Consider the following 23720-nt stretch of genomic DNA (forward strand, 5'->3'; position numbering starts at 1 on the left):
CGAAAATTCTGGGAGCCTTGAAGAATGTGTGGAAGTCGAGAACATTTTCTCGGAAAGCAAAAATGGGTATGTTTGAAGGAATAGTGGTTCCAACAATGTTGTCTGGTTGCGAGGCGTGGGCTATGGATAGAGTTGTGCGCAGGAGGATGGATGTGCTGGAAATGAGATGTTTGAGGACAATGTGTGGTGTGAGGTGGTTTGATCGAGTAAGTAACGTAAGGGTAAGAGAGATGTGTGGAAATAAAAAGAGCGCTGTTGAGAGAGCAGAAGAGGGTGTTTTGAAATGGTTTGGGCACATGGAGAGAATGAGTGAGGAAAGATTGACCAAGAGGATATATGTGTCGGAGGTGGAGGGAACGAGGAGAAGAGGGAGACCAAATTGGAGGTGGAAAGATGAAGTGAAAAAGATTTTGTGTGATCGGGGCCTGAACATGCAGGAGGGTGAAAGGAGGGCAAGGAATAGAGTGAATTGGAGCGATGTGGTATACCGGGGTTGACGTGCAATCAGTGGATTGAATCGGGGCATGTGAAGCGTCTGGGGTAAACCATGGAAAGCTGTGTAGGTATGTATATTTGCGTGTGTGGACGTATGTATATACATGTGTATGGGGGTGGGTTGGGCCATTTCTTTCGTCTGTTTCCTTGCGCTACCTCGCAAACGCGGGAGACAGCGACAAAGTATAAAAAAAAAAAAATATATATATATATATATATATATATATATATATATATATATATATATATATATATATATATGGGGTTGTTAGGGAGGTAAATGCAAGAGTTTTGGAAAGAGGGGCAAGTATGAAGTCTGTTGGGGATGAGAGAGCTTGGGAAGTGAGTCAGTTGTTGTTCGCTGATGATACAGCGCTGGTGGCTGATTCATGTGAGAAACTGCAGAAGCTGGTGACTGAGTTTGGTAAAGTGTGTGGAAGAAGAAAGTTAAGAGTAAATGTGAATAAGAGCAAGGTTATTAGGTACAGTAGGGTTGAGGGTCAAGTCAATTGGGAGGTGAGTTTGAATGGAGAAAAACTGGAGGAAGTGAAGTGTTTTAGATATCTGGGAGTGGATCTGGCAGCGGATGGAACCATGGAAGCGGAAGTGGATCATAGGGTGGGGGAGGGGGCGAAAATTCTGGGGGCCTTGAAGAACGTGTGGAAGTCGAGAACATTATCTCGGAAAGCAAAAATGGGTATGTTTGAAGGAATAGTGGTTCCAACAATGTTGTATGGTTGCGAGGCGTGGGCTATGGATAGAGTTGTGCGCAGGAGGATGGATGTGCTGGAAATGAGATGTTTGAGGACAATGTGTGGTGTGAGGTGGTTTGATCGAGTGAGTAACGTAAGGGTAAGAGAGATGTGTGGAAATAAAAAGAGCGTGGTTGAGAGAGCAGAAGAGGGTGTTTTGAAGTGGTTTGGGCATATGGAGAGAATGAGTGAGGAAAGATTGACCAAGAGGATATATGTGTCGGAGGTGGAGGGAACGAGGAGAAGAGGGAGACCAAATTGGAGGTGGAAAGATGGAGTGAAAAAGATTTTGTGTGATCGGGGCCTGAACATGCAGGAGGGTGAAAGGAGGGCAAGGAATAGAGTGAATTGGAGCGATGTGGTATACCGGGGTTGACGTGCTGTCAGTGGATTGAATCAAGGCATGTGAAGCGTCTGGGGTAAACCATGGAAAGCTGTGTAGGTATGTATATTTGCGTGTGTGGATGTATGTATATACATGTGTATGGGGGGGGGTTGGGCCATTTCTTTCGTCTGTTTCCTTGCGCTACCTCGCAAACGCGGGAGACAGCGACAAAGTATAAAAAAAAAAAAAAAAATATATATATATATATATATATATATATATATATATATATATATATATATATATATATATATATATATATATATATATATATGAATACGGATGGATGGGCCATTTCATTGACTGTTTTCTGGCACTACCACGCTGATGCGGGAAACGGTGATCAAGTATGATAGATTTTTTTTTTTTTTTTTTTTTTTTTTTTTTTTTTTTTTTATACTTTGTCGCTGTCTCCCGCGTTTGCGAGGTAGCGCAAGGAAACAGACGAAAGAAATGGCCCAACCCCCCCCCCCCCATACACATGTACATACACACGTCCACACACGCAAATATACATACCTACACAGCTTTCCATGGTTTACCCCGGACGCTTCACATGCCTTGATTCAATCCACTGACAGCACGTCAACCCCTGTATACCACATCGCTCCAATTCACTCTATTTCTTGCCCTCCTTTCACCCTCCTGCATGTTCAGGCCCCGATCACACAAAATCCTTTTCACTCCATCTTTCCACCTCCAATTTGGTCTCCCTCTTCTCCTCGTTCCCTCCACCTCCGACACATATATCCTCTTGGTCAATCTTTCCTCACTCATTCTCTCCATGTGCCCAAACCATTTCAAAACACCCTCTTCTGCTCTCTCAACCACGCTCTTTTTATTTCCACACATCTCTCTTACCCTTACGTTACTTACTCGATCAAACCACCTCACACCACACATTGTCCTCAAACATCTCATTTCCAGCACATCCATCCTCCTGCGCACAACTCTATCCATAGCCCACGCCTCGCAACCATACAACATTGTTGGAACCACTATTCCTTCAAACATACCCATTTTTGCTTTCCGGGATAATGTTCTCGACTTCCACACATTTTTCAAGGCTCCCAAAATTTTCGCCCCCTCCCCCACCCTATGATCCACTTCCGCTTCCATGGTTCCATCCGCTGACAGATCCACTCCCAGATATCTAAAACACTTCACTTCCTCCAGTTTTTCTCCATTCAAACTCACCTCCCAATTGACTTGACCCTCAACCCTACTGTACCTAATAACCTTGCTCTTATTCACATTTACTCTTAACTTTCTTCTTCCACACACTTTACCAAACTCCGTCACCAGCTTCTGCAGTTTCTCACATGAATCCGCTACCAGCGCTGTATCATCAGCGAACAACAACTGACTCACTTCCCAAGCTCTCTCATCCCCAACAGACTTCATACTTGCCCCTCTTTCCAAAACTCTTGCATTTACCTCCCTAACAACCCCATCCATAAACAAATTAAACAACCATGGAGACATCACACACCCCTGCCGCAAACCTACATTCACTGAGAACCAATCACTTTCCTCTCTTCCTACACGTACACATGCCTTACATCCTCGATAAAAACTTTTCACTGCTTCTAACAACTTGCCTCCCACACCATATATTCTTAATACCTTCCACAGAGCATCTCTATCAACTCTATCATATGCCTTCTCCAGATCCATAAATGCTACATACAAATCCATTTGCTTTTCTAAGTATTTCTCACATACATTCTTCAAAGCAAACACCTGATCCACACATTGATAGATATTAATGATAAATATTTTCATTTTCATTTTCATCGAGGATGTAAGGCATGTGTACGTGTAGGAAGAGAGGAATGTGATTGGTTCTCAGTGAATGTAGGTTTGCGGCAGGGGTGTGTGATGTCTCCATGGTTGTTTAATTTGTTTATGGATGGAGTTGTTAGGGAGGTGAATGCAAGAGTTTTGGAAAGAGGGGCAAGTATGAAGTCTGTTGGGGATGAGAGAGCTTGGGAAGTGAGTCAGTTGTTGTTCGCTGATGATACAGCGCTGGTGGCTGATTCATGTGAGAAACTGCAGAAGCTGGTGACTGAGTTTGGTAAAGTGTGTGAAAGAAGAAAGTTAAGATTAAATGTGAATAAGAGCAAGGTTATTAGGTACAGTAGGGTTGAGGAGCAAGTCAATTGGGAGGTGAGTTTGAATGGAGAGAAATTGGAGGAAGTGAAGTGTTTTAGATATCTGGGAGTGGATCTGGCAGCGGATGGAACCATGGAAGCGGAAGTGGATCATAGGGTGGGGGAGGGGGCGAAAATTCTGGGAGCCTTGAAGAATGTGTGGAAGTCGAGAACATTATCTTGGAAGCCAAAAATGGGTATGTTTGAAGGAATAGTGGTTCCAACAATGTTGTATGGTTGCGAGGCGTGGGCTATGGATAGAGTTGTGCGCAGGAGGATGGATGTGCTGGAAATGAGATGTTTGAGGACAATGTGTGGTGTGAGGTGGTTTGATCGAGTAAGTAACGTAAGGGTAAGAGAGATGTGTGGAAATAAAAAGAGCGTGGTTGAGAGAGCAGAAGAGGGTGTTTTGAAATGGTTTGGGCACATGGAGAGAATGAGTGAGGAAAGATTGACCAAGAGAATATATGTGTCGGAGGTGGAGGGAACGAGGAGAAGAGGGAGACCAAATTGGAGGTGGAAAGATGGAGTGAAAAAGATTTTGTGTGATCGGGGCCTGAACATGCAGGAGGGTGAAAGGAGGGCAAGGAATAGAGTGAATTGGAGCGATGTGGTATACCGGGGTTGACGTGCTGTCAGTGGATTGAATCAAGGCATGTGAAGCGTCTGGGGTAAACCATGGAAAGCTGTGTAGGTATGTATATTTGCGTGTGTGGACGTATGTATATACATGTGTATGGGGGGGGGGGGTTGGGCCATTTCTTTCGTCTGTTTCCTTGCGCTGCCTCGCAAACGCGGGAGACAGCGACAAAGCAAAAAAAAAAAAAAAAATTTCATTTTCATATGTAGATTAATGATGTACCTGCATTATTCTGCACATTTTCAGGCATTTTACTCCTCTTTTAGTGTGCACATTAGGTTGAGAAATTTCCCCTAGGAACTTAATCTCCAGTTATCTCTTTGAATAATATGGTAAAATGTAATCTACCTGGTGTTTTCAATAAGTTGTGATTTCCAGCTATGCATCCCTAACATTAGATGTGGAGATTACTAGTACAGAAAGCATTGGACATGCAAAAACAACTCAAACAAAACTCCCATTGCACCTTCACAAGCTCTCAAACTCCCAGCTTGAATACCCAACAAACAACACCACAAAGCACAAAATCTGTCAAAATCTGTCTTCACAAACAAACCCTGCTACCCCACTGACCTCTACCACAAACTAAACAACCTACAACTCAGTCCTAGTGACATCAAAGAGAGACACAGAAATACTCAATCAACTCCAAGAATTCAACTTCCACACAGCTATCATCTTAGAAACCAGGCTTACATTCAGAGCCATCCTGCCTCCTTTTTAAAACTTCACAACCTTAGTGCAAGACAGACAACAGTGACAAGGAGGAGGACATATAACACTCATCCACCAAGCAATGCCATTCTTGAAGACCACTAAGAGTACAAAACAGCTAACATGACCATAGAAATTCAGTCCATAAGAATGAAATTTCACTGTACTGAATATAACAATCAAAACACATACCTTTTTCCACCACATGCTCTTTTAGATATATTCCCCAGTTTCAGGACCAGACTAGCATACCCAAGACCTATCTCTGCTTAGATTTCAATGCCCAACTGTCCCACTTGCCTCAACACACACCCAAGATATTGACACACACACACACACACACACACACACACCGTGAACTACTTATAAATCAGCTGTATTCATTCAGCATCCTTAGCTTTTGCAACCAGACTCCCAACCCTACAAACCAACCTTGCCAAACATTAAGTTTTGCATACCAGCATTACATACACGTACCACCTTGGGCATGCTATATGAACTGTCCTCTGATGATTAGGCTATCCTTATAACACTCCTCCTGGCCTACTCAGTCCACTATGCCACAAAAAAAAAACTGATCGCAGGAAAGCAGACTGGTCAGCCTTTACACAATACTGTAGTCTCTGTAGGTGACTTCCCGTCCATAAGTCATGTAGTTTCACACTACATCAACATCTTCAAGCAAGCCAGCATAAAGCACGAAGACAAAGAGAGAAATACAACCCAATGTTCCCTCCATAAGTTGCAGATCTCATAAAACAAAGAAATCAGGTCAGACAAAACACACGTCATTATTAAAGATCACACAACATATCCAAATTATAAACATGACCATCTGTAAACTGATAACTGAAAGGCAAACTGCAAAGTGGTACTCCTTCCCCAGCACTGTGAATCACAAGTTCCACAGCAACCATCTCATGGTGAAAAAAAAAAAGTCATTCTCACTGCACTGACCCAGCCCCGATTCATGAAGCTTTTCTGGCTCAATCCAGCATCATCTGTTCTTCCTTAGAATACACAAATATACTCATGAGGCACTACTTAAGAAGCAGCCATAAACATACCACACACCTAAACAGGAAAGTCTTGAAATACTTACTCAGAATCCAGACAGAAACAGCTACTCACCCTCCCGTTACTCCCAGTGGTACAAGTGATGCAAATAGAACATTTTACAGAACTCTTTTGCAACAAGCTCTGATGACATATCAGACATTTACTTGAAATATTTTATCCTAGTTCCAATCATAGTACTTACAGATATCTTCAACTGCTTTCAGGTGTGCAACAAAATCCCTAACATCTGGAAACCTGTCAAAGTAATACCAATCTGAGAACCCTCCAGACCACATACTCCCCTTCCTCCTGCTGCCCCATATTATTTTTTTCTTCAGCTTCCAAACTCAGAAAAATGTATTTACAACAGAATCAAATAAACTGTCCCACTGTCACCTTCACAATAGACCCAACTGTTCCATCACCACTGCTCATAGACCTCATGTGATGTATCCTAGATGGCTTCAACCAACCACAGCTGCGGTTCCTATCAGTTTTAGTGGTAATAGACATAGACAAAGCATTTGACTGCCCCAAGACACATCCTCACACAAAAGATACTTGAAACCACACTCCACAGCAATGACCAAGAATAGATGACCAGCTTCAAAGCCAGCCACATTGTAAGATTCACATATATCAGGTTCACCTTTAAACCTGTTAAGCTCTACAGTGGAGTTCTCAAGGATTAGTTCTTTCACTAAGCCTCTTTAGTCTTGATTGTACTTGAATATAGCTTTCTTTTAGATGATGAGCTTGTAAAGTGAAGTGTATACTCAATTATTTTGCAGAGGTCCCTTGCTACAACAGCATTTTCAACTTTCAACTGGTTTTCAGTATCCACCATGGCATAGAGTTTTAAGTAGTTACAGTATTTTTTTTTTCTGGCTGTCAGTCAAGTGTTATAGCAGCAAAGGGCAACTTCTAGCCAAGCCTTGTGGGATCTAGCAGAGTGGTGGCATGAAGATGTGCAAAACAATGTACAAGTGTGATAACTGCATCACTTAGGCATCATTGCCTTCACTCTGAATGCATGGTTCTATCTTATTTTGACTTGCCAATGGAGGAACTCCATAAGTTATCTCAAGGCATTATAAATTTTTGATAAATTTTTGTTGTTTCTTTGTGCTCTTATATATGACCTCTAAGCTTAAAACTAGTGATGCGAGTTGTGCTATCCCAAGAAGGGCAAGAAAGAAGTTTCTTTAGACAAAAAGTGCGCTTGATTGTCTTGCAAATTTGGCAAGTTTATTGTCTGGTAGGAAGCGTAATGTTTTTAGTGACTCAACATTGCGAACCATAAAGAAAAATGAGACAGCCATTTGTGCAACATAGATGGTTGGTTGTTTTGTAAGTGCACAAAAGAGCCATTTGTGTAACATAGATGGTTGGTTGTTATGTAAGCGTACGAAGGCTAAGTGCAGAGTATCAGGGGTGATGTACCACTATCGTTTTATACAGTATCATATCTTTATTCTTTTTTTTTTCGTACAGTTTGCTATGTCATTTCAGTATACTTTTATAAATGCCTTTCTGAAATATGAAATGCTGATTTTTAATTTTTGATTGCTCACAGTTTGAGTTAAGGTATGTCTATCAAGGGGTCATTTCCCCCAACTCCATATGTTTCATTAAGCTAGTACTTTGCCAGTCACAGTTTTGCCAACTGTGGGGTTTTCAAGGAATGTAACCCCTGTGATTGGCAAGGGACCTCTGGTATTCCAATCATTTAAACTCTGAACTTCACTTTTTTAATTTCCTTAGTGGTGATTTTTTTTTTTTATTTTTTTATTATACTTTGTTGCTGTCTCCTGCATTAGCGAGGTAGCGCAAGGAAACAGACGAAAGAATGGCCCAACCCACCCACATACACATGTATATACATACACATCCATACATGCACATATACATACCAATACATCTCAACGTATACATATGTATATATACATATGTACATAATTCATAATTCATTCATTGACAGCACGTTGACCCTGGTATACCACGTCGTTCCAGTTCACTCTATTCCTTGCATGCCTTTCACCCTCCTGCATGTTCAGGCCCTGATCACTCAAAATCTTTTTCACTCCATCTTTCCACTTCCAATTTGGTCTCCCACTTCTCCTCGTTCCCTCCACCTCTGACATATATATCCTCTTTGTCAATCTTTCCTCACTCATTCTCTCCATGTGACCACACCATTTCAAAACACCCTCTTCTGCTCTCACAACCACACTCTTTTTATTACCACACATCTCTCTTACCCTTTCATTACTTACTCGATCAAACCAAATCATACCACATATTGTCCTCAAACATCTCATTTCCAACTCATCCACCCTCATCTGCACTACTCTATCTGTAGCCCACGCCTCGCAACCATATAACATTGTCGGAACCACTTTTCCTTCAAACATACCCATTTTTGCTTTCCGAGATAACGTTCTCGCCTTCCACACATTTTTCAACGCTCCCAGAACTTTCGCCCCCTTCCCCACCCTATGACTCACTTCCGCTTCCATGGTTCCATCCGCTGCCAAATCCACTCCCAGATATCTAAAACACTTCACTTCCTCCATTTTTTCTCTATTCAAATGTACCTCCCAATTGACTTGTCCCTCAACCTTACTGTACCTAATAACCTTGCTTTTATTCACATTTACTCTCAGCATTCTTCTTTCACTCACTTTACCAAACTCAGTCACCAGTTTTTGCAGTTTCTCACCCAAATCAGCCACCAGTGCTGTATCATCAGCGAAGAACAACTGACTCACTTCCCAAGCTCTCTCATCCACAACAGACTGCATACTCGCCCCTCTCTCCAAAACTCTTGCATTCACCTCCCTAACCACCCCATCCATAAACAAATTAAAGAACCATGGAGACATCACACAGACCCCTGCTGTAAGCCGACATTCACTGAGAACCAATCACTTTCCTCTCTTCCTACTCGTACATATGCCTTACGTCCTCGATAAAAAGTTTTCACTGCTTCTATCAACTTGCCTCCCACACCATATATTCTTAATACCTTCCACAGAGCATCTTTATCAACTCTATCATATGCCTTCTCCAGATCCATAAATTTTTTTTTTTTTTTTTTTTTTTTACTTTGTCGCTGTCTCCCGCGTTTGCGAGGTAGCGCAAGGAAACAGACGAAAGAAATGGCCCAACCCCCCCCCCATACACATGTATATACATACGTCCACACACGCAAATATACATACCTACACAGCTTTCCATGGTTTACCCCAAACGCTTCACATGCCTTGATTCAATCCACTGACAGCACGTCAACCCCGGTATACCACATCGCTCCAATTCACTCTATTCCTTGCCCTCCTTTCACCCTCCTGCATGTTCAGGCCCCGATCACACAAAATCTTTTTCACTCCATCTTTCCACCTCCAATTTGGTCTACCTCTTCTCCTCGTTCCCTCCACCTCCGACACATATATCCTCTTGGTCAATCTTTCCTCACTCATTCTCTCCATGTGCCCAAACCACTTCAAAACACCCTCTTCTGCTCTCACAACCATGCTCTTTTTATTTCCACACATCTCTCTTACCCTTACGTTACTCGATCAAACAACCTCACACCACACATTGTCCTCAAACATCTCATTTCCAGCACATCCATCCTCCTGCGCACAACTCTATCCATAGCCCACGCCTCGCAACCATACAACATTGTTGGAACCACTATTCCTTCAAACATACCCATTTTTGCTTTCCGAGATAATGTTCTCGACTTCCACACATTCTTCAAGGCCCCCAGAATTTTCGCCCCCTCCCCCACCCTATGATCCACTTCCGCTTCCATGGTTCCATCCGCTGCCAGATCCACTCCCAGATATCTAAAACACTTCACTTCCTCCAGTTTTTCTCCATTCAAACTCACCTCCCAATTGACTTGACCCTCAACCCTACTGTACCTAATAACCTTGCTCTTATTCACATTTACTCTTAACTTTCTTCTTCCACACACTTTACCAAACTCAGTCACCAGCTTCTGCAGTTTCTCACATGAATCAGCCACCAGCGCTGTATCATCAGCGAACAACAACTGACTCACTTCCCAAGCTCTCTCATCCCCAACAGACTTCATACTTGCCCCTCTTTCCAAAACTCTTGCATTTACCTCCCTAACAACCCCATCCATAAACAAATTAAACAACCATGGAGACATCACACACCCCTGCCGCAAACCTACATTCACTGAGAACCAATCACTTTCCTCTCTTCCTACACGTACACATGCCTTACATCCTCGATAAAAACTTTTCACTGCTTCTAACAACTTTCCTCCCACACCATATATTCTTAATACCTTCCACAGAGCATCTCTATCAACTCTATCATATGCCTTCTCCAGATCCATAAATGCTACATACAAATCCATTTGCTTTTCTAAGTATTTCTCACATACATTCTTCAAAGCAAACACCTGATCCACACATCCTCTACCACTTCTGAAACCACACTGCTCTTCCCCAATCTGATGCTCTGTACATGCCTTCACCCTCTCAATCAATACCCTCCCATATAATTTACCAGGAATACTCAACAAACTTATACCTCTGTAATTTGAGCACTCACTCTTATCCCCTTTGCCTTTGTACAGTGGCACTATGCACGCATTCCGCCAATCCTCAGGCACCTCACCATGAGTCATACATACATTAAATAACCTTACCAACCAGTCAACAATACAGTCACCCCCTTTTTTAATAAATTCCACTGCAATACCATCCAAACCTGCTGTCTTGCCGGCTTTCATCTTCCGCAAAGCTTTCACTACCTCTCCTCTGTTTACCAAATCATTTTCCCTAACCCTCTCACTTTGCACACCTCCTCGACCAAAACACCCTATATCTGCCACTCTATCATCAAACACATTCAACAAACCTTCATAATACTCACTCCATCTCCTTCTCACATCACCACTACTTGTTATCACCTCCCCATTTGCGCCCTTCACTGAAGTTCCCATTTGCTCCCTTGTCTTACGCACTTTATTTACCTCCTTCCAGAACATCTTTTTATTCTCCCTAAAATTTAATGATACTCTCTCACCCCAACTCTCATAAATACTACATACAAATCCATACATAAACCATTTATATTTTTAAGTAGACTCATGTTGCCAGCTGTGTCAAAAATTTGGTTTTGATTTCTTAGTACAGTTGTTTTTGTATCAACATGATGAATGGTCTGTAGCAAGGTGGAGGTAATTCACTCATCCTCAGAGCTTAAGCAGGGACACACCTGTCCAACTTGCCCCATAGTTTAGCACACTTGAACCAATGCATTTTGTTGCCTGTCAGGTAATAGAAAGGGAGATGTAGGTTGGTATATTAAGCAGGAACATTATGTAGACACATTAGGTAGAAGTATTTGGTAGAAACATTACATAAGAGCCTCTAGAAACACTGTGTTAGAGTTACCCCTCTGCCAGTGGCCTGCCAAGGATGAGGCACAAAAGGCTAAAAAGTGGCATTGGAGTTCACCAGTTATGGAGACTCTTACCATGGCCACCTCCTTATGGGAGTTCCTGGAGGTATGGATAGTAGATAGATAGATTCCATTTTGGGACTGAAACAGTCACTAACACCCTTTTAGTTTTCAAAATATTTTCAGAGCTTATAGCTCATTTTCTGTCAGCAATGTAGATTGTCCACTTATAGAATGGCGCTTGTTAACTGAGTCTGTTTGAAAGTTGTCTGTTTTGTTTGTAGGAATCATGACTACTGCTCTAGTCACCTGATTGTATACCATTAGTTTTCTTCATCTCTTCCACTTTTTTATTGCATTTAAAGTCCAGCTAATCAGTTTGAGGCCTTAAAAGATTGGCACACAGTTTTTATTGGAACTTTTTAAACAGAGCATTAATTCTTCATTTGTTTTTTAACATGGAGGAAGTGAAGTGTTTTAGATACCTGGGAGTGGATTTGGCAGTGGATGGAACCATGGAAGCGAAAGTGAATCATAGGGTGAGGGAGGGGACGAAAGTTCTGGGAGCATTGAAGAATGTGTGGAAGTTGAGAACATTATCTTGGAAAGCAAAAATGGGTATGTTTGAAGGAATAATGGTTCCAACAATGTTATATGGTTGTGAGGCATGGGCTATAGATAGAGTTGTGCGGAGGAGGGTGGATATGCTGGAAATGAGATGTTTGAGGACAATATGTGGTGTGAGGTGGTTTGATCAAGTAAGTAATAATAGGGTGAGAGAGAGGTGTGGTAATAAAAAGAGTGTGGTTGAGAGAGCAGAAGAGGGTGTTTTGAAATGGTTTGGTGACATGGAGAGAATAAGTGAGGAAAAATTGACCAAGAGGATATATGTGTCAGAGGTGGAGGGAATGAGGAGAAGTGGGAGACCAAATTGGAGGTGGAAAGATGGAGTGAAAAAGATTTTGAGTGATCAGGGCCTGAACATGCAGGAGAGTGAAAGGCGTGCAAGGAATAGAGTGAATAGGAATGATGTGTTATACCAGGGTCGACGTGCTATCAATGGATTGAACCAGGGCATGTGAAGCGTCTGGGGTAAACCATGGAAAGTTGTGTGGGGCCTGGATGTGGAAAGGGAGCTGTGGTTTCGGTGCATTATTACATGACAGCTGGAGACTGAGTGTGAACGAATGTGGCCTTTGTTGTCTTTTCCTAGCGTTACCTCGCACACATAAGGGGGAGGGTGTTGTTATTTCATGTGTGGTGAGGTGGCGATGGGAATGAATAAAGGCAGACAGTATGAAATATGTACATGTGTATATATGTATATGTCTGTGTGTGTGTATATATATATATATATATATATATATATGGATTACGTGTTAATTGACAGGCGCGCGAAAGAGAGACTTTTGGATGTTAATGTGCTGAGAGGTGCAACTGGAGGGATGTCTGATCATTATCTTGTGGAGGCTAAGGTGAAGATTTGTATGGGATTTCAGAAAAGAAGAGTGAATGTTGGGGTGAAGAGGGTGGTGAGAGTAAGTGAGCTTGGGAAGGAGACTTGTGTGAGGAAGTACCAGGAGAGACTGAGTACAGAATGGAAAAAGGTGAGAACAATGGAAGTAAGGGGAGTGGGGGAGGAATGGGATGTATTTAGGGAATCAGTGATGGATTGCGCAAAAGATGCTTGTGGCATGAGAAGAGTGGGAGGTGGGTTGATTAGAAAGGGTAGTGAGTGGTGGGATGAATAAGTAAGAGTATTAGTGAAAGAGAAGAGAGAGGCATTTGGACGATTTTTGCAGGGAAAAAATGCAATTGAGTGGGAGATGTATAAAAGAAAGAGACAGGAGGTCAAGAGAAAGGTGCAAGAGGTGAAAAAAAGGGCAAATGAGAGTTGGGGTGAGAGAGTATCATTAAATTTTAGGGAGAATTAAAAGATGTTCTGGAAGGAGGTAAATAAAGTGCGTAAGACAAGGGAGCAAATGGGAACTTCAGTGAAGGGCGCAAATGGGGAGGTGATAACAAGTAGTGGTGATGTGAGAAGGAGATGGAGTGAGTATTTTGAAGGTTTGTTGAATGTGTTTGATGATAGAGTGGCAGATATAGGGTGTTTTGGTCGAGGTGGTGTGCAAAGTGAGAGGGTTAGGGAAAATGATTTGGTAAACAGAGAAGAGGTAGTGAAAGCTTTGCGGAAGATGAAAGCCGGCAAGGCAGCAGGTTTGGATGGTATTGCAGTGGAATTTATTAAAAAAGGGGGTGACTGTATTGTTGACTGGTTGGTAAGGTTATTTAATGTATGTATGACTCATGGTGAGGTGCCTGAGGATTGGCAGAATGCGTGCATAGTACCATTGTACAAAGGCAAAGGGGATAAGAGTGAGTGCTCAAATTACAGAGGTATAAGTTTGTTGAGTATTCCTGGTAAATTATATGGGAGGGTATTGATTGAGAGGGTGAAGGCATGTACAGAGCATCAGATTGGGGAAGAGCAGTGTGGTTTCAGAAGTGGTAGAGGATGTGTGGATCAGGTGTTTGCTTTGAAGAATGTATGTGAGAAATACTTAGAAAAGCAAATGGATTTGTATGTAGCATTTATGGATCTGGAGAAGGCATATGATAAGAGTTGATAGAGATGCTCTGTGGAAGGTATTAAGAATATATGGTGTGGGAGGAAAGTTGTTAGAAGCAGTGAAAGGTTTTTATCGAGGATGTAAGGCATGTGTACGTGTAGGAAGAGAGGAAAGTGATTGGTTCTCAGTGAATGTAGGTTTGCGGCAGGGGTGTGTGATGTCTCCATGGTTGTTTAATTTGTTTATGGATGGGGTTGTTAGGGAGGTGAATGCAAGAGTTTTGGAAAGAGGGGCAAGTATGCAGTCTGTTGGGGATGAGAGAGCTTGGGAAGTGAGTCAGTTGTTGTTCGCTGATGATACAGCGCTGGTGGCTGATTCATGTGAGAAACTGCAGAAGCTGGTGACTGAGTTTGGTAAAGTGTGTGGAAGAAGAAAGTTAAGAGTAAATGTGAATAAGAGTAAGGTTATTAGGTACAGTAGGGTTGAGGGTCAAGTCAATTGGGAGGTGAGTTTGAATGGAGAAAAATTGGAGGAAGTGAAGTGTTTTAGATATCTGGGAGTGGATCTGTCAGCGGATGGAACCATGGAAGCGGAAGTGGATCATAGGGTGGGGGAGGGGGCGAAAATCCTTGGGGCCTTGAAGAATGTGTGGAAGTCGAGAACATTATCTCGGAAAGCAAAAATGGGTATGTTTGAAGGAATAGTGGTTCCAACAATGTTGTATGGTTGCGAGGCGTGGGCTATGGATAGAGTGGTGCGCAGGAGGATGGATGTGCTGGAAATGAGATGTTTGAGGACAATGTGTGGTGTGAGGTGGTTTGATCGAGTGAGTAACGTAAGGGTAAGAGAGATGTGTGGAAATAAAAAGAGCGTGGTTGAGAGAGCAGAAGAGGGTGTTTTGAAATGGTTTGGGCACATGGAGAGAATGAGTGAGGAAAGATTGACCAAGAGGATATATGTGTCGGAGGTGGAGGGAACGAGGAGAAGAGGGAGACCAAATTGGAGGTGGAAAGATGGAGTGAAAAAGATTTTGTGTGATCGGGGCCTGAACATGCAGGAGGGTGAAAGGAGGGCAAGGAATAGAGTGAATTGGATCGATGTGGTATACCGGGGTTGACGTGCTGTCAGTGGATTGAATCAAGGCATGTGAAGCGTCTGGGGTAAACCATGGAAAGCTGTGTAGGTATGTATATTTGCGTGTGTGGACATATGTATATACATGTGTATGGGGGTGGGTTGGGCCATTTCTTTCATCTGTTTCCTTGCGCTACCTCGCAAACGCCAGAGACAGCGGCAAAAAACAAAAAAAAATATATATATATATATATATATATATATATATATATATATATATATATATATATATATATATACGTTGAGATGTATAAGTATGTATACTTGTGTGTGTGGACGTGTATGTATATACACGTGTATGTGGGTGGGTTGGGCCATTCTTTCGTCTGTTTCCTTGCGCTACCTCGCTAACGCGGGTGACAGCGACAAAGCAAAATAAAATAGATAAATAAAGTACATTATATAAAGATATGCATAGGCTTATTTTTTCTTTTTCATATTTGCTTTTTGATTCACTCCATAGCAAGGTAGTGTCAGGAACAAACAAAGAATGGCCTCATTTATCCAGTCATGCTCTATCTGTCATGTATATTACACCAAAACCGGAGCCCCCCATCCACGGCCAAGTCCCACAAACCTTTCCTCGGTTAACCCATACTGACTTTCATTCCCTAGTTCAGCCCAGTGACTGCACATTCCACTCTGTTTACCACATTGCTCCAGTTCGCTTTGTCCCATGCATGCATCACACCCCCCTGCACGTTCAGGCCCCAAATTCTCAAAGCCTCTTTTATTCCTTCCATCCCTATCATCCATGGTTTCCCACTCCTCCTCCATCCCTTAACCCCTCTGACATGTATATCGTCTAAGTCTGTTTCTCCTTTCTCCTCCTCTACATATGTGCAAACTATTTCCATACACCATGTTATTTTCAAATACAATCCACTTACTACCACACCTTTCTCTTACACTGTCATTCCTTACTCAGTCAATCCTCCTCATGCCACACATTGTCTGTAAACATCCCATTTCCTAAACATCCACCCTCCTCTGTACTTTTTGATTTAGGTCCCATGACTTGCATCTCTGCAGTACTGTTTGGATTATTGTACCAATTAACATGCCTATCTTTGTCCTCATAAACAGTGACCTCTTTTTTCACACACTCCTAAATTCCACCCGGCTTAAAACTTCAGAATATTTTAGTGGGATTGCAATTTATGTGATGATTTCCACCTCACTTAGGAAGAAAACCAGGCTCTTACACGTCGCATACAAGAGGAGCGAGAAGCAGTGGTTCATCTTCGTGTTCAGCTTCAGCAGGCTCATTGGAAATGTTTTCCACATCAATCACCCATTACACCAGTCTGCTAGCTTCTACTACCATCGTGCTTTGTATCCTACCAAGAAATACTATCATTGCCTCATCCTGGGAGTTTGTCATGGCTGTAATTAGGATAGGGTTTTCAAAGCCTGTGCTGACTTCCTAAAATGTAAGTATTATTCATATGATGTTCATATCTAGGAAATGTAATATCTTATTTAATGATAAGTCTTTTAATATGGTATATGAGTCCCAAATGATGAGAGAACTTTCTTTACAAATAAGATGTTTGTTTTGAGGTTCACTGTATGTTTTTCTATAGCATTATATAAATTTTCCATACAGAATTTTAATATCATGACTTTCATATCTAGTAAAAGTTTAAATACAAATGAAAATCAAATTATAACTGCCTATATCAAAATGTTTCAGCTTTGCACATTTTTCACAAGCCACTGGAAGTAGAGAAATATTTGAAAAATTATTCATGGAAGCACTGATTAGGCTACACATATTAATGATGTTTAGTTTTTATTGTTGCAACATAGTGTCCAGCATTCAGGAAAAAGCATCATTTAGATTTAACTTCAGCGAATGCAGAACAGGATTTAGGACAGGATTCTTTCCTTGTTACACACAACCTGCTCTGTCTAATTTTACGTAAGGGTCTTTGGGTATAAATTCCTTTTTCAGCTATTTTCCTACATGATGGTTCAAACCGTTGAATGAGGTGATATTTTTGTAAGACCCTGAGTGCAAGAGTTATGAGTTGAGAACACATCATAGCAGGCAACAGGCTGGAATAAATAGTGGGAAATAATTCAGAGTAGTCAGTTTTTAAATAGAAATTAGTGTGTATTAATTTTCAATACAGTACCCTGCTTCTTAAATCCAGCTTAAAAGAATTTTTTTTTTAATATCCTAGACCTGATATTCATAAAAGAAGACTTTTCCAGAGTAGATTTTGTAAGGATACATCACAAATTGCAAACAATAAAAGCTTGCTGTTCATTCTATTAAAACACCAGCAATGCTAACTTAAACATTTGATTAGAAATCTATAAATACCTTTACAGTACATTTTAATTTCTAAATGAGGAAGTGCCAAATAGCAAGTCAAACCTTACTTCTCAGATTAAGCTCGACTCTTAAAAGAGCTCCCTCATGACTTCAATACATTGATGTGTCTTGTCCTTGCTCAAATTAGAGAGAAAATTTATGGAAAGACTGTAGTGCATGAGTGTTTGCAAAAATTTTCATACATTTTCTGCTTTGTAAGGAGAAAGCTCTCAAGTATGTCCTTCATTTGTCATGAGGTTATACTGTTTATTTCTAATCTTTAAAGATGTCTCAGGCACACAACCAGATATTATTTAGCATACTTCATTAGGAGATAAATGGTGTATTTTGTTTGCAGTGATTGCTGTATTATAAGATGATAGGGCAGAGTATCTAAGAGAAGCCATTAAGAGTGCCTTCAGCAAAGTACTGCTTGCCTGCTAGGGCTGTGTTTTTGAGACCTTATCAAATAGTTCCAGTAAGCATATGCTCTGTTTGCTAGTTGCTGCTGTTCTTGGTATAAGCTTTAGCCAAATGGAATATCTCCATTTAATTTTGTATTCTTTTTATTCAGATTTTCACTATGCTGCCAGATTTTGCTCAGCTTTCTTTTTTAAAAATTATAGTTATTTTTTCTCCTGCATAATATTTCTATTCACCAAGTAGAAAGTATACAGATCATACAAGAAAAATATATATCTTGTTCAGTTAACTTTGTTAACATTAAGGAAACAAGTTTATTATGATAAGAATTCCTTGCATGGAAGGGTAATTACAACCATCAAACAAGAGAATAGGTTACCTGTTATCTGTGCATAAGATTTTTTTGTTTTCTAATTATCATGACTTCTTATATTTTGGAAAGCAGTTTTTATAGTATGTGTAATGAAAATAATGTTTGGTAATGTAAAGTTACCTCATTAGACTGAGAAGTAGCTTTATGCAAAGATTTGGTCTCATGAGACTTGGTGTTTGTATTAACCTTATATTTTTTTACAGTAATTTTCCTGCAAAGAGTAAGCTTCATCATTTTGTGGCTATTTAGCACTGTTGTACTTTTATCTCACAATTGGTAATGTTTTATTATATAGTTTTTTTGCTTATAAATGAGGTTGACATATATATATATATATATATATATATATATATATATATATATATATATATATATATATATATATATATATATATATATATATACATTGCTTGTAAATGAAGTTATGTACTCGTATTTCTTATGTTTTTCATAAAAGTTTTATTTACTGATTGTTATATAGAAATTTGTTTTTCATGCTGTACATAAGCCAGAGTCCATTATTATACAGGTATTTAACTTGCATTTTCTTAAAGTTAATTTTCCGACCTACTGTTACAAGAGAATTCAGAATTTTTAGTGTGGATCCTTGGATTGGTGCGAATATCTTATGTATATCACAGCTAGTCAGTCATCTCTACGTGGGGGTTATTATTCAGGCAGACCTTACAGAGAGTTTGAGCCATAATCAAACTCAGGGAGGCTGTAGTCTGAGTTGTTAAAGTTTTTGACATTTGTGTATAATTGTATTATTTTAGTTTTACCATCTCTTTTGAAGAAATAACATGATTTGCTTAGGAAGCAATGTGAAACATGAAAGTGGAGGACCAAATGAAGATGATCCTTAACAGAGAGATACTGAAGCTATTCTAGTTCAGACCTATTTTAAGAGGACTTTGTGGTATAGTAAGTATATCGTACATTAATTGTTACAACTTTGTAAGAGGTGTTACATTTGTAATATAGCTTCTCTTGTATTAAAACTTCAAGGTTCATCATTGAAGCATGAGCAAAAGGAACAGGTTACATCTCTAGACACTGAATATGTGTTAGGAATGGGTTACTAGTTGAAAATTAGGTATGATATCAAATTAATTTTTTTTTCCTCTGAGGTAACGTTCTCTCCTTTCACACATTCTTCATTGCTCCTAGAACTTTCGCCCCCTCCCCCACCCTGTGATTCACTTCTACTTCCATGGTTCCATTTGCTGCCAAATCCACTCCCAGATATCTAAACCCCTTCACTTCCTTCAGTTTTTTCCATTCAAGGAATAGTAATTCCAACAATATTACATGGTTGTGAGACATGGGCTATAGATAGAGTTGTGCAATGGAAGGTGGATATGTTTGAACTGAAATGTTTAAGAACATTATGTGGTTTGAAGTGGTTTGAGCAAGTAAGTAATGAAAGGGTAAGAGATGTGTGGTGATAAAAAGAGTGTGGTTGAGAGAGCAGAGGAAGGCGTGATGAAATGGTTTGGACATTTGGAGAGAATGAGCGAGGAAAGGTTGACAAAAAGGATATATGTGTCAGAGGTGGAGAGAACAGGAAGTGGGAGACCAAATTGGAGGTGGAAGGATGGAGTGAAAAAGATTTTGGGCTATCAGGGCCTGAACATACAAGAGAGTGAGGTGTGCAAGGAATAAAGTGAATTGGAACAATGTCGTGTACCGGGGTCAATGTGCTGTCAATGGACTGAACCAGGGCATGTGAAATGTCTGGAGTAAACCATGGAAAGGTCTGTGGGGCCTGTATGTGAATAGGGAGCTGTGCTCTCAGTGCATTACAAATGAGAGCTACGGACTCTGTGTGAATAAACATGGCCTTTTTTGTCTATTTTCCTGGCGCTACCTTGCTGAAGCAGGGGGTAGCGGTGCTGTTTCATGTGGGGCAGGGTAACACCAGGAATGGATGTCTGTGTATGTATATATCTGTATATGTGCATGTATGGGCGTTTATGTGTATATATATTTATATGAGTGGATGGGCTGTTGTTTGCCTGTTTCTTGTTGCTACCTTGCTGATGCAGAAAATGGCGGTCAAGTATGATATGAATATGAAATCAAAATTTTAGGTTATATTCTCAGTTGGAAGTGTATAAATCGAGAGAAATTGTCTCTATTAAGATTAGGTGAAATTCCAGAATTAATTAACTTCAAATATTATATTGATATTGTTATCCAATCTGGGTATTTTGTACATGTTAAATAAACTGGGACACAAGTAAACTGAAAGATAGTACAATTATGAGATACTATAATGTTGAATTGATTCTGTGGAAGTTTTGTTCTATCACTTGCAAACCTGGAACACATTGAGTATAGCACTTGATAGTATATCTTGTCATTTATTTCACTTCAGATTGATTTCATGTTGTATGTTGAAGACACAGGCAACAGGGTATTTTATCATGAAACAAGTACTGATAAATTTTTCGTTCTTAGCTTTTGTGAAAGACATTTTTTTTTCTAGATGTTTGATTTATATGCAGTATAAGAAGTAAAATTGAGTACAGCTGTATCAAGTAACTGAATAGCACACAGAAACACTTTACAAGCAAAATTGATGGACTGGGAAATGTAAAACACCATGAGTGATTGAAACAACTTGAATTATATAGTTTAGAAAGAGGAAGAGAAATATATTAGTAGGAATTTGAAAGAATGAAGAGCAATATTTTAAATCTGAAAGTAACTCTGTATGGAAGATACAGAATCATTGGATAGTACCAGAAAACATGCTTAAAAAGATACCAAACATAAAATAAATGAATGCATGGGTAGTAAGAAAAAATAATTTATTCCATTACCAGGAGAACTAAGAAACATACATGGAGTGATTCACATTCAAATGAAGATTAGACTTACAGATGAAGACAATACCAGATGAATCTGGATTATATAATACCAAAAGAGTAGCTGTTGAGAAGAATAGCATTAATCTACAGTTTAAAAATGCAGTGAAAAGAGGGGTAATTGTAAAGAGAAGCAGTATTATCCAATAGGCACAACAGGGAGTGAGTGCTACATTCCACCTTCCCCATCATGGCAAAATCTCCAATGTAGGTACTCATAGGTATTGTATTCTCTCATTTGGTGTTGCTATATTTTTTCCTTCATATTTGCCCGCTATTTCTTTGGAAGCAAATTAGTGCCAGGAACAGATGAAGAATGCCTCAGTTGCTCAGATTCACTCTACCTGCCATGGTTAATGCACTTTTAAAAACAAAGCCCCTTATTCACAGCCAAGTTCTACAGACCTTACTTTGGTTTTTAAACTGACTGCTTCACATGTTCTGGCTCAGCCCATTGACAGAATATTGCCTCCAGTATACATCAATCTAATTTGCTCATTCCCTTACATGCCTCACACCGTCCTGTATACTCGAGCCCCAGTCCCTCAAAACATCATTACTTCATGCCTCCATCTCCAATTTGGTCTCCCCCTTCTTCTTGTGACCTCTGCTTCAAACATGTATACCCTCTTAATCATCTTCTCTTTACTCATCCTCTCCAATTGTCCAGTCTGTTTTAGTACACCCTTCTCATCTTTCTCAGCTATACTCTTCTACTACTACACCACTCACACCCTGTCATTTCTTACCCAATCAACCCTCTTCATACCACATATTGCCCTTAAGCATTCCTTTCCCTGTATATCCACCCTCTTTACTTTTTCATCAGCTGCCCATGCTTTGCATTCATAAAACTACTTTGCCAATGGCAATTACCTCTATTTTCAAATACTTCTCAATGCACCCAGGACCTTAGGCCCCCCCTCACCCACCCACTTTCCATGGTGCTATCCACTTCCATTCCACTCACAAGTATCCAGAACACTTCTCCTCCATGTTTTTCCCCTCACACTCCCAAGATATGTTGCAGAACATGTGCATAGGTAGTAGGAATGTAGATAATGAAGATGAGCATCAGTGAATGTGAACTATCTATAGTGAGTATTCCAGCCATAAATTCAGTTCTATCTTACCAACCACCAAATATCAAGCTAATACGACTCTAAATATAAAGTAACAAAAGGTAAAGTTGAAGGAATTAGAAAAACCAGGTTTGTTTATCATTTGGACATGTTTACTTGGACTTCCATTTTATTGAATGGCTGGAAAGGGGAGTAGATACCAATACTAGTAAAGAAATAATGGATAAGCTGATGAAAGAGAACAGATTCAGAGGCTAGTAAATCTGAGAATCATTCAACCTTGTACAAGTAAATCACAAACCAACAAGAGGGAACACAGTAGATCTTGTCTTTACAAATAACACCACTCCATTTTCATACTTGCCTGTCAGCTCACAGTATCATGGCAATCACAACACCTTGTAGGATACAGCATTTTACATCAACAGATTAAGCAGCATGAACTTTCGCCCACAATGTCAGATCAGACTGGAGAGTGATCATTGAAAGGATTTTTAAATACAAATTAGAATGAGATCTACACAGGCAGTAACTTAACTGCAAACATTGAAGTATACTCGGACAGAACTTTCCATGGTTTACCCCAGACGCTGCACATGCCCTGGTTCAATCCATTGACAGCACGTCGACCCCGATATACCACATCGTTCCAATTCGCTCTATTCCTTGCCCGCCTTTTACCATCCTGTATGTTCAGGCCTCGATCACTCAAAATCTTTTTCACTCCATCTTTCCACCTCCAATTTGGTCTCCCACTTCTCCTCGTTCCCTCCACCCCTGACACATATATCCTCTTGGTCAATCTTTCCTCACTCATTCTCTCAATGTGGCCAAACCATTTCAAAACACCCTCTTCTGCTCTCTCAACCATGCTCTTTTTATTTCCACACATCTCTCTCACCCTTACATTACTTACTCGATCAAACCAGTTCACACCACATATTGTCCTCAAACATCTCATTTCCAGCACATCCACCCTCCTGCGCACAACTCTATCCATAGCCCATGCCTCGCAACCATACAACATTGTTGGAACCACTATTCCTTCAAACATTCCCATTTTTGCTTTCCGAGATAATGTTCTCGACTTCCAAACATTTTTCAAGGCTCCCAGAATTTTCGCCCCCTCCCCCACCCTATGATTCACTTCCACTTCCATGGTTCCATCCGCTGCCAGATCCACTCCCAGATATCTAAACCACTTCACTTCCTCCAGTTTCTCTCCATTCAAACTTATCTCCCAATTGACTTGACCCTCAACCCTACTGTACCTAATAACCTTGCTCTTGTTTA

General features: G+C 40.4%; 1 protein-coding gene across 9 annotated transcripts in view; it reads left to right on the forward strand.

Annotated features, from left to right (window-relative positions):
- Positions 1 to 18787, forward strand: part of LOC139746355 (ralA-binding protein 1-like) — a 248109-nt gene extending 229322 nt beyond the window's left edge. For all 9 annotated transcript variants that reach the window (XM_071657532.1, XM_071657536.1, XM_071657534.1 and 6 more), the window contains one exon: positions 16539 to 18787. In XM_071657532.1, coding sequence (XP_071513633.1) covers positions 16539 to 16667 — 129 coding nt within the window. In that variant the 3' untranslated portion in view covers positions 16668 to 18787. The remainder of the gene's footprint in view (positions 1 to 16538) is intronic.
- The last annotated feature ends 4933 nt before the right edge of the window (positions 18788 to 23720 follow it).

Source organism: Panulirus ornatus, chromosome 64, assembly GCF_036320965.1.
Source record: "Panulirus ornatus isolate Po-2019 chromosome 64, ASM3632096v1, whole genome shotgun sequence".
NCBI lineage: Eukaryota > Metazoa > Arthropoda > Malacostraca > Decapoda > Palinuridae > Panulirus > Panulirus ornatus.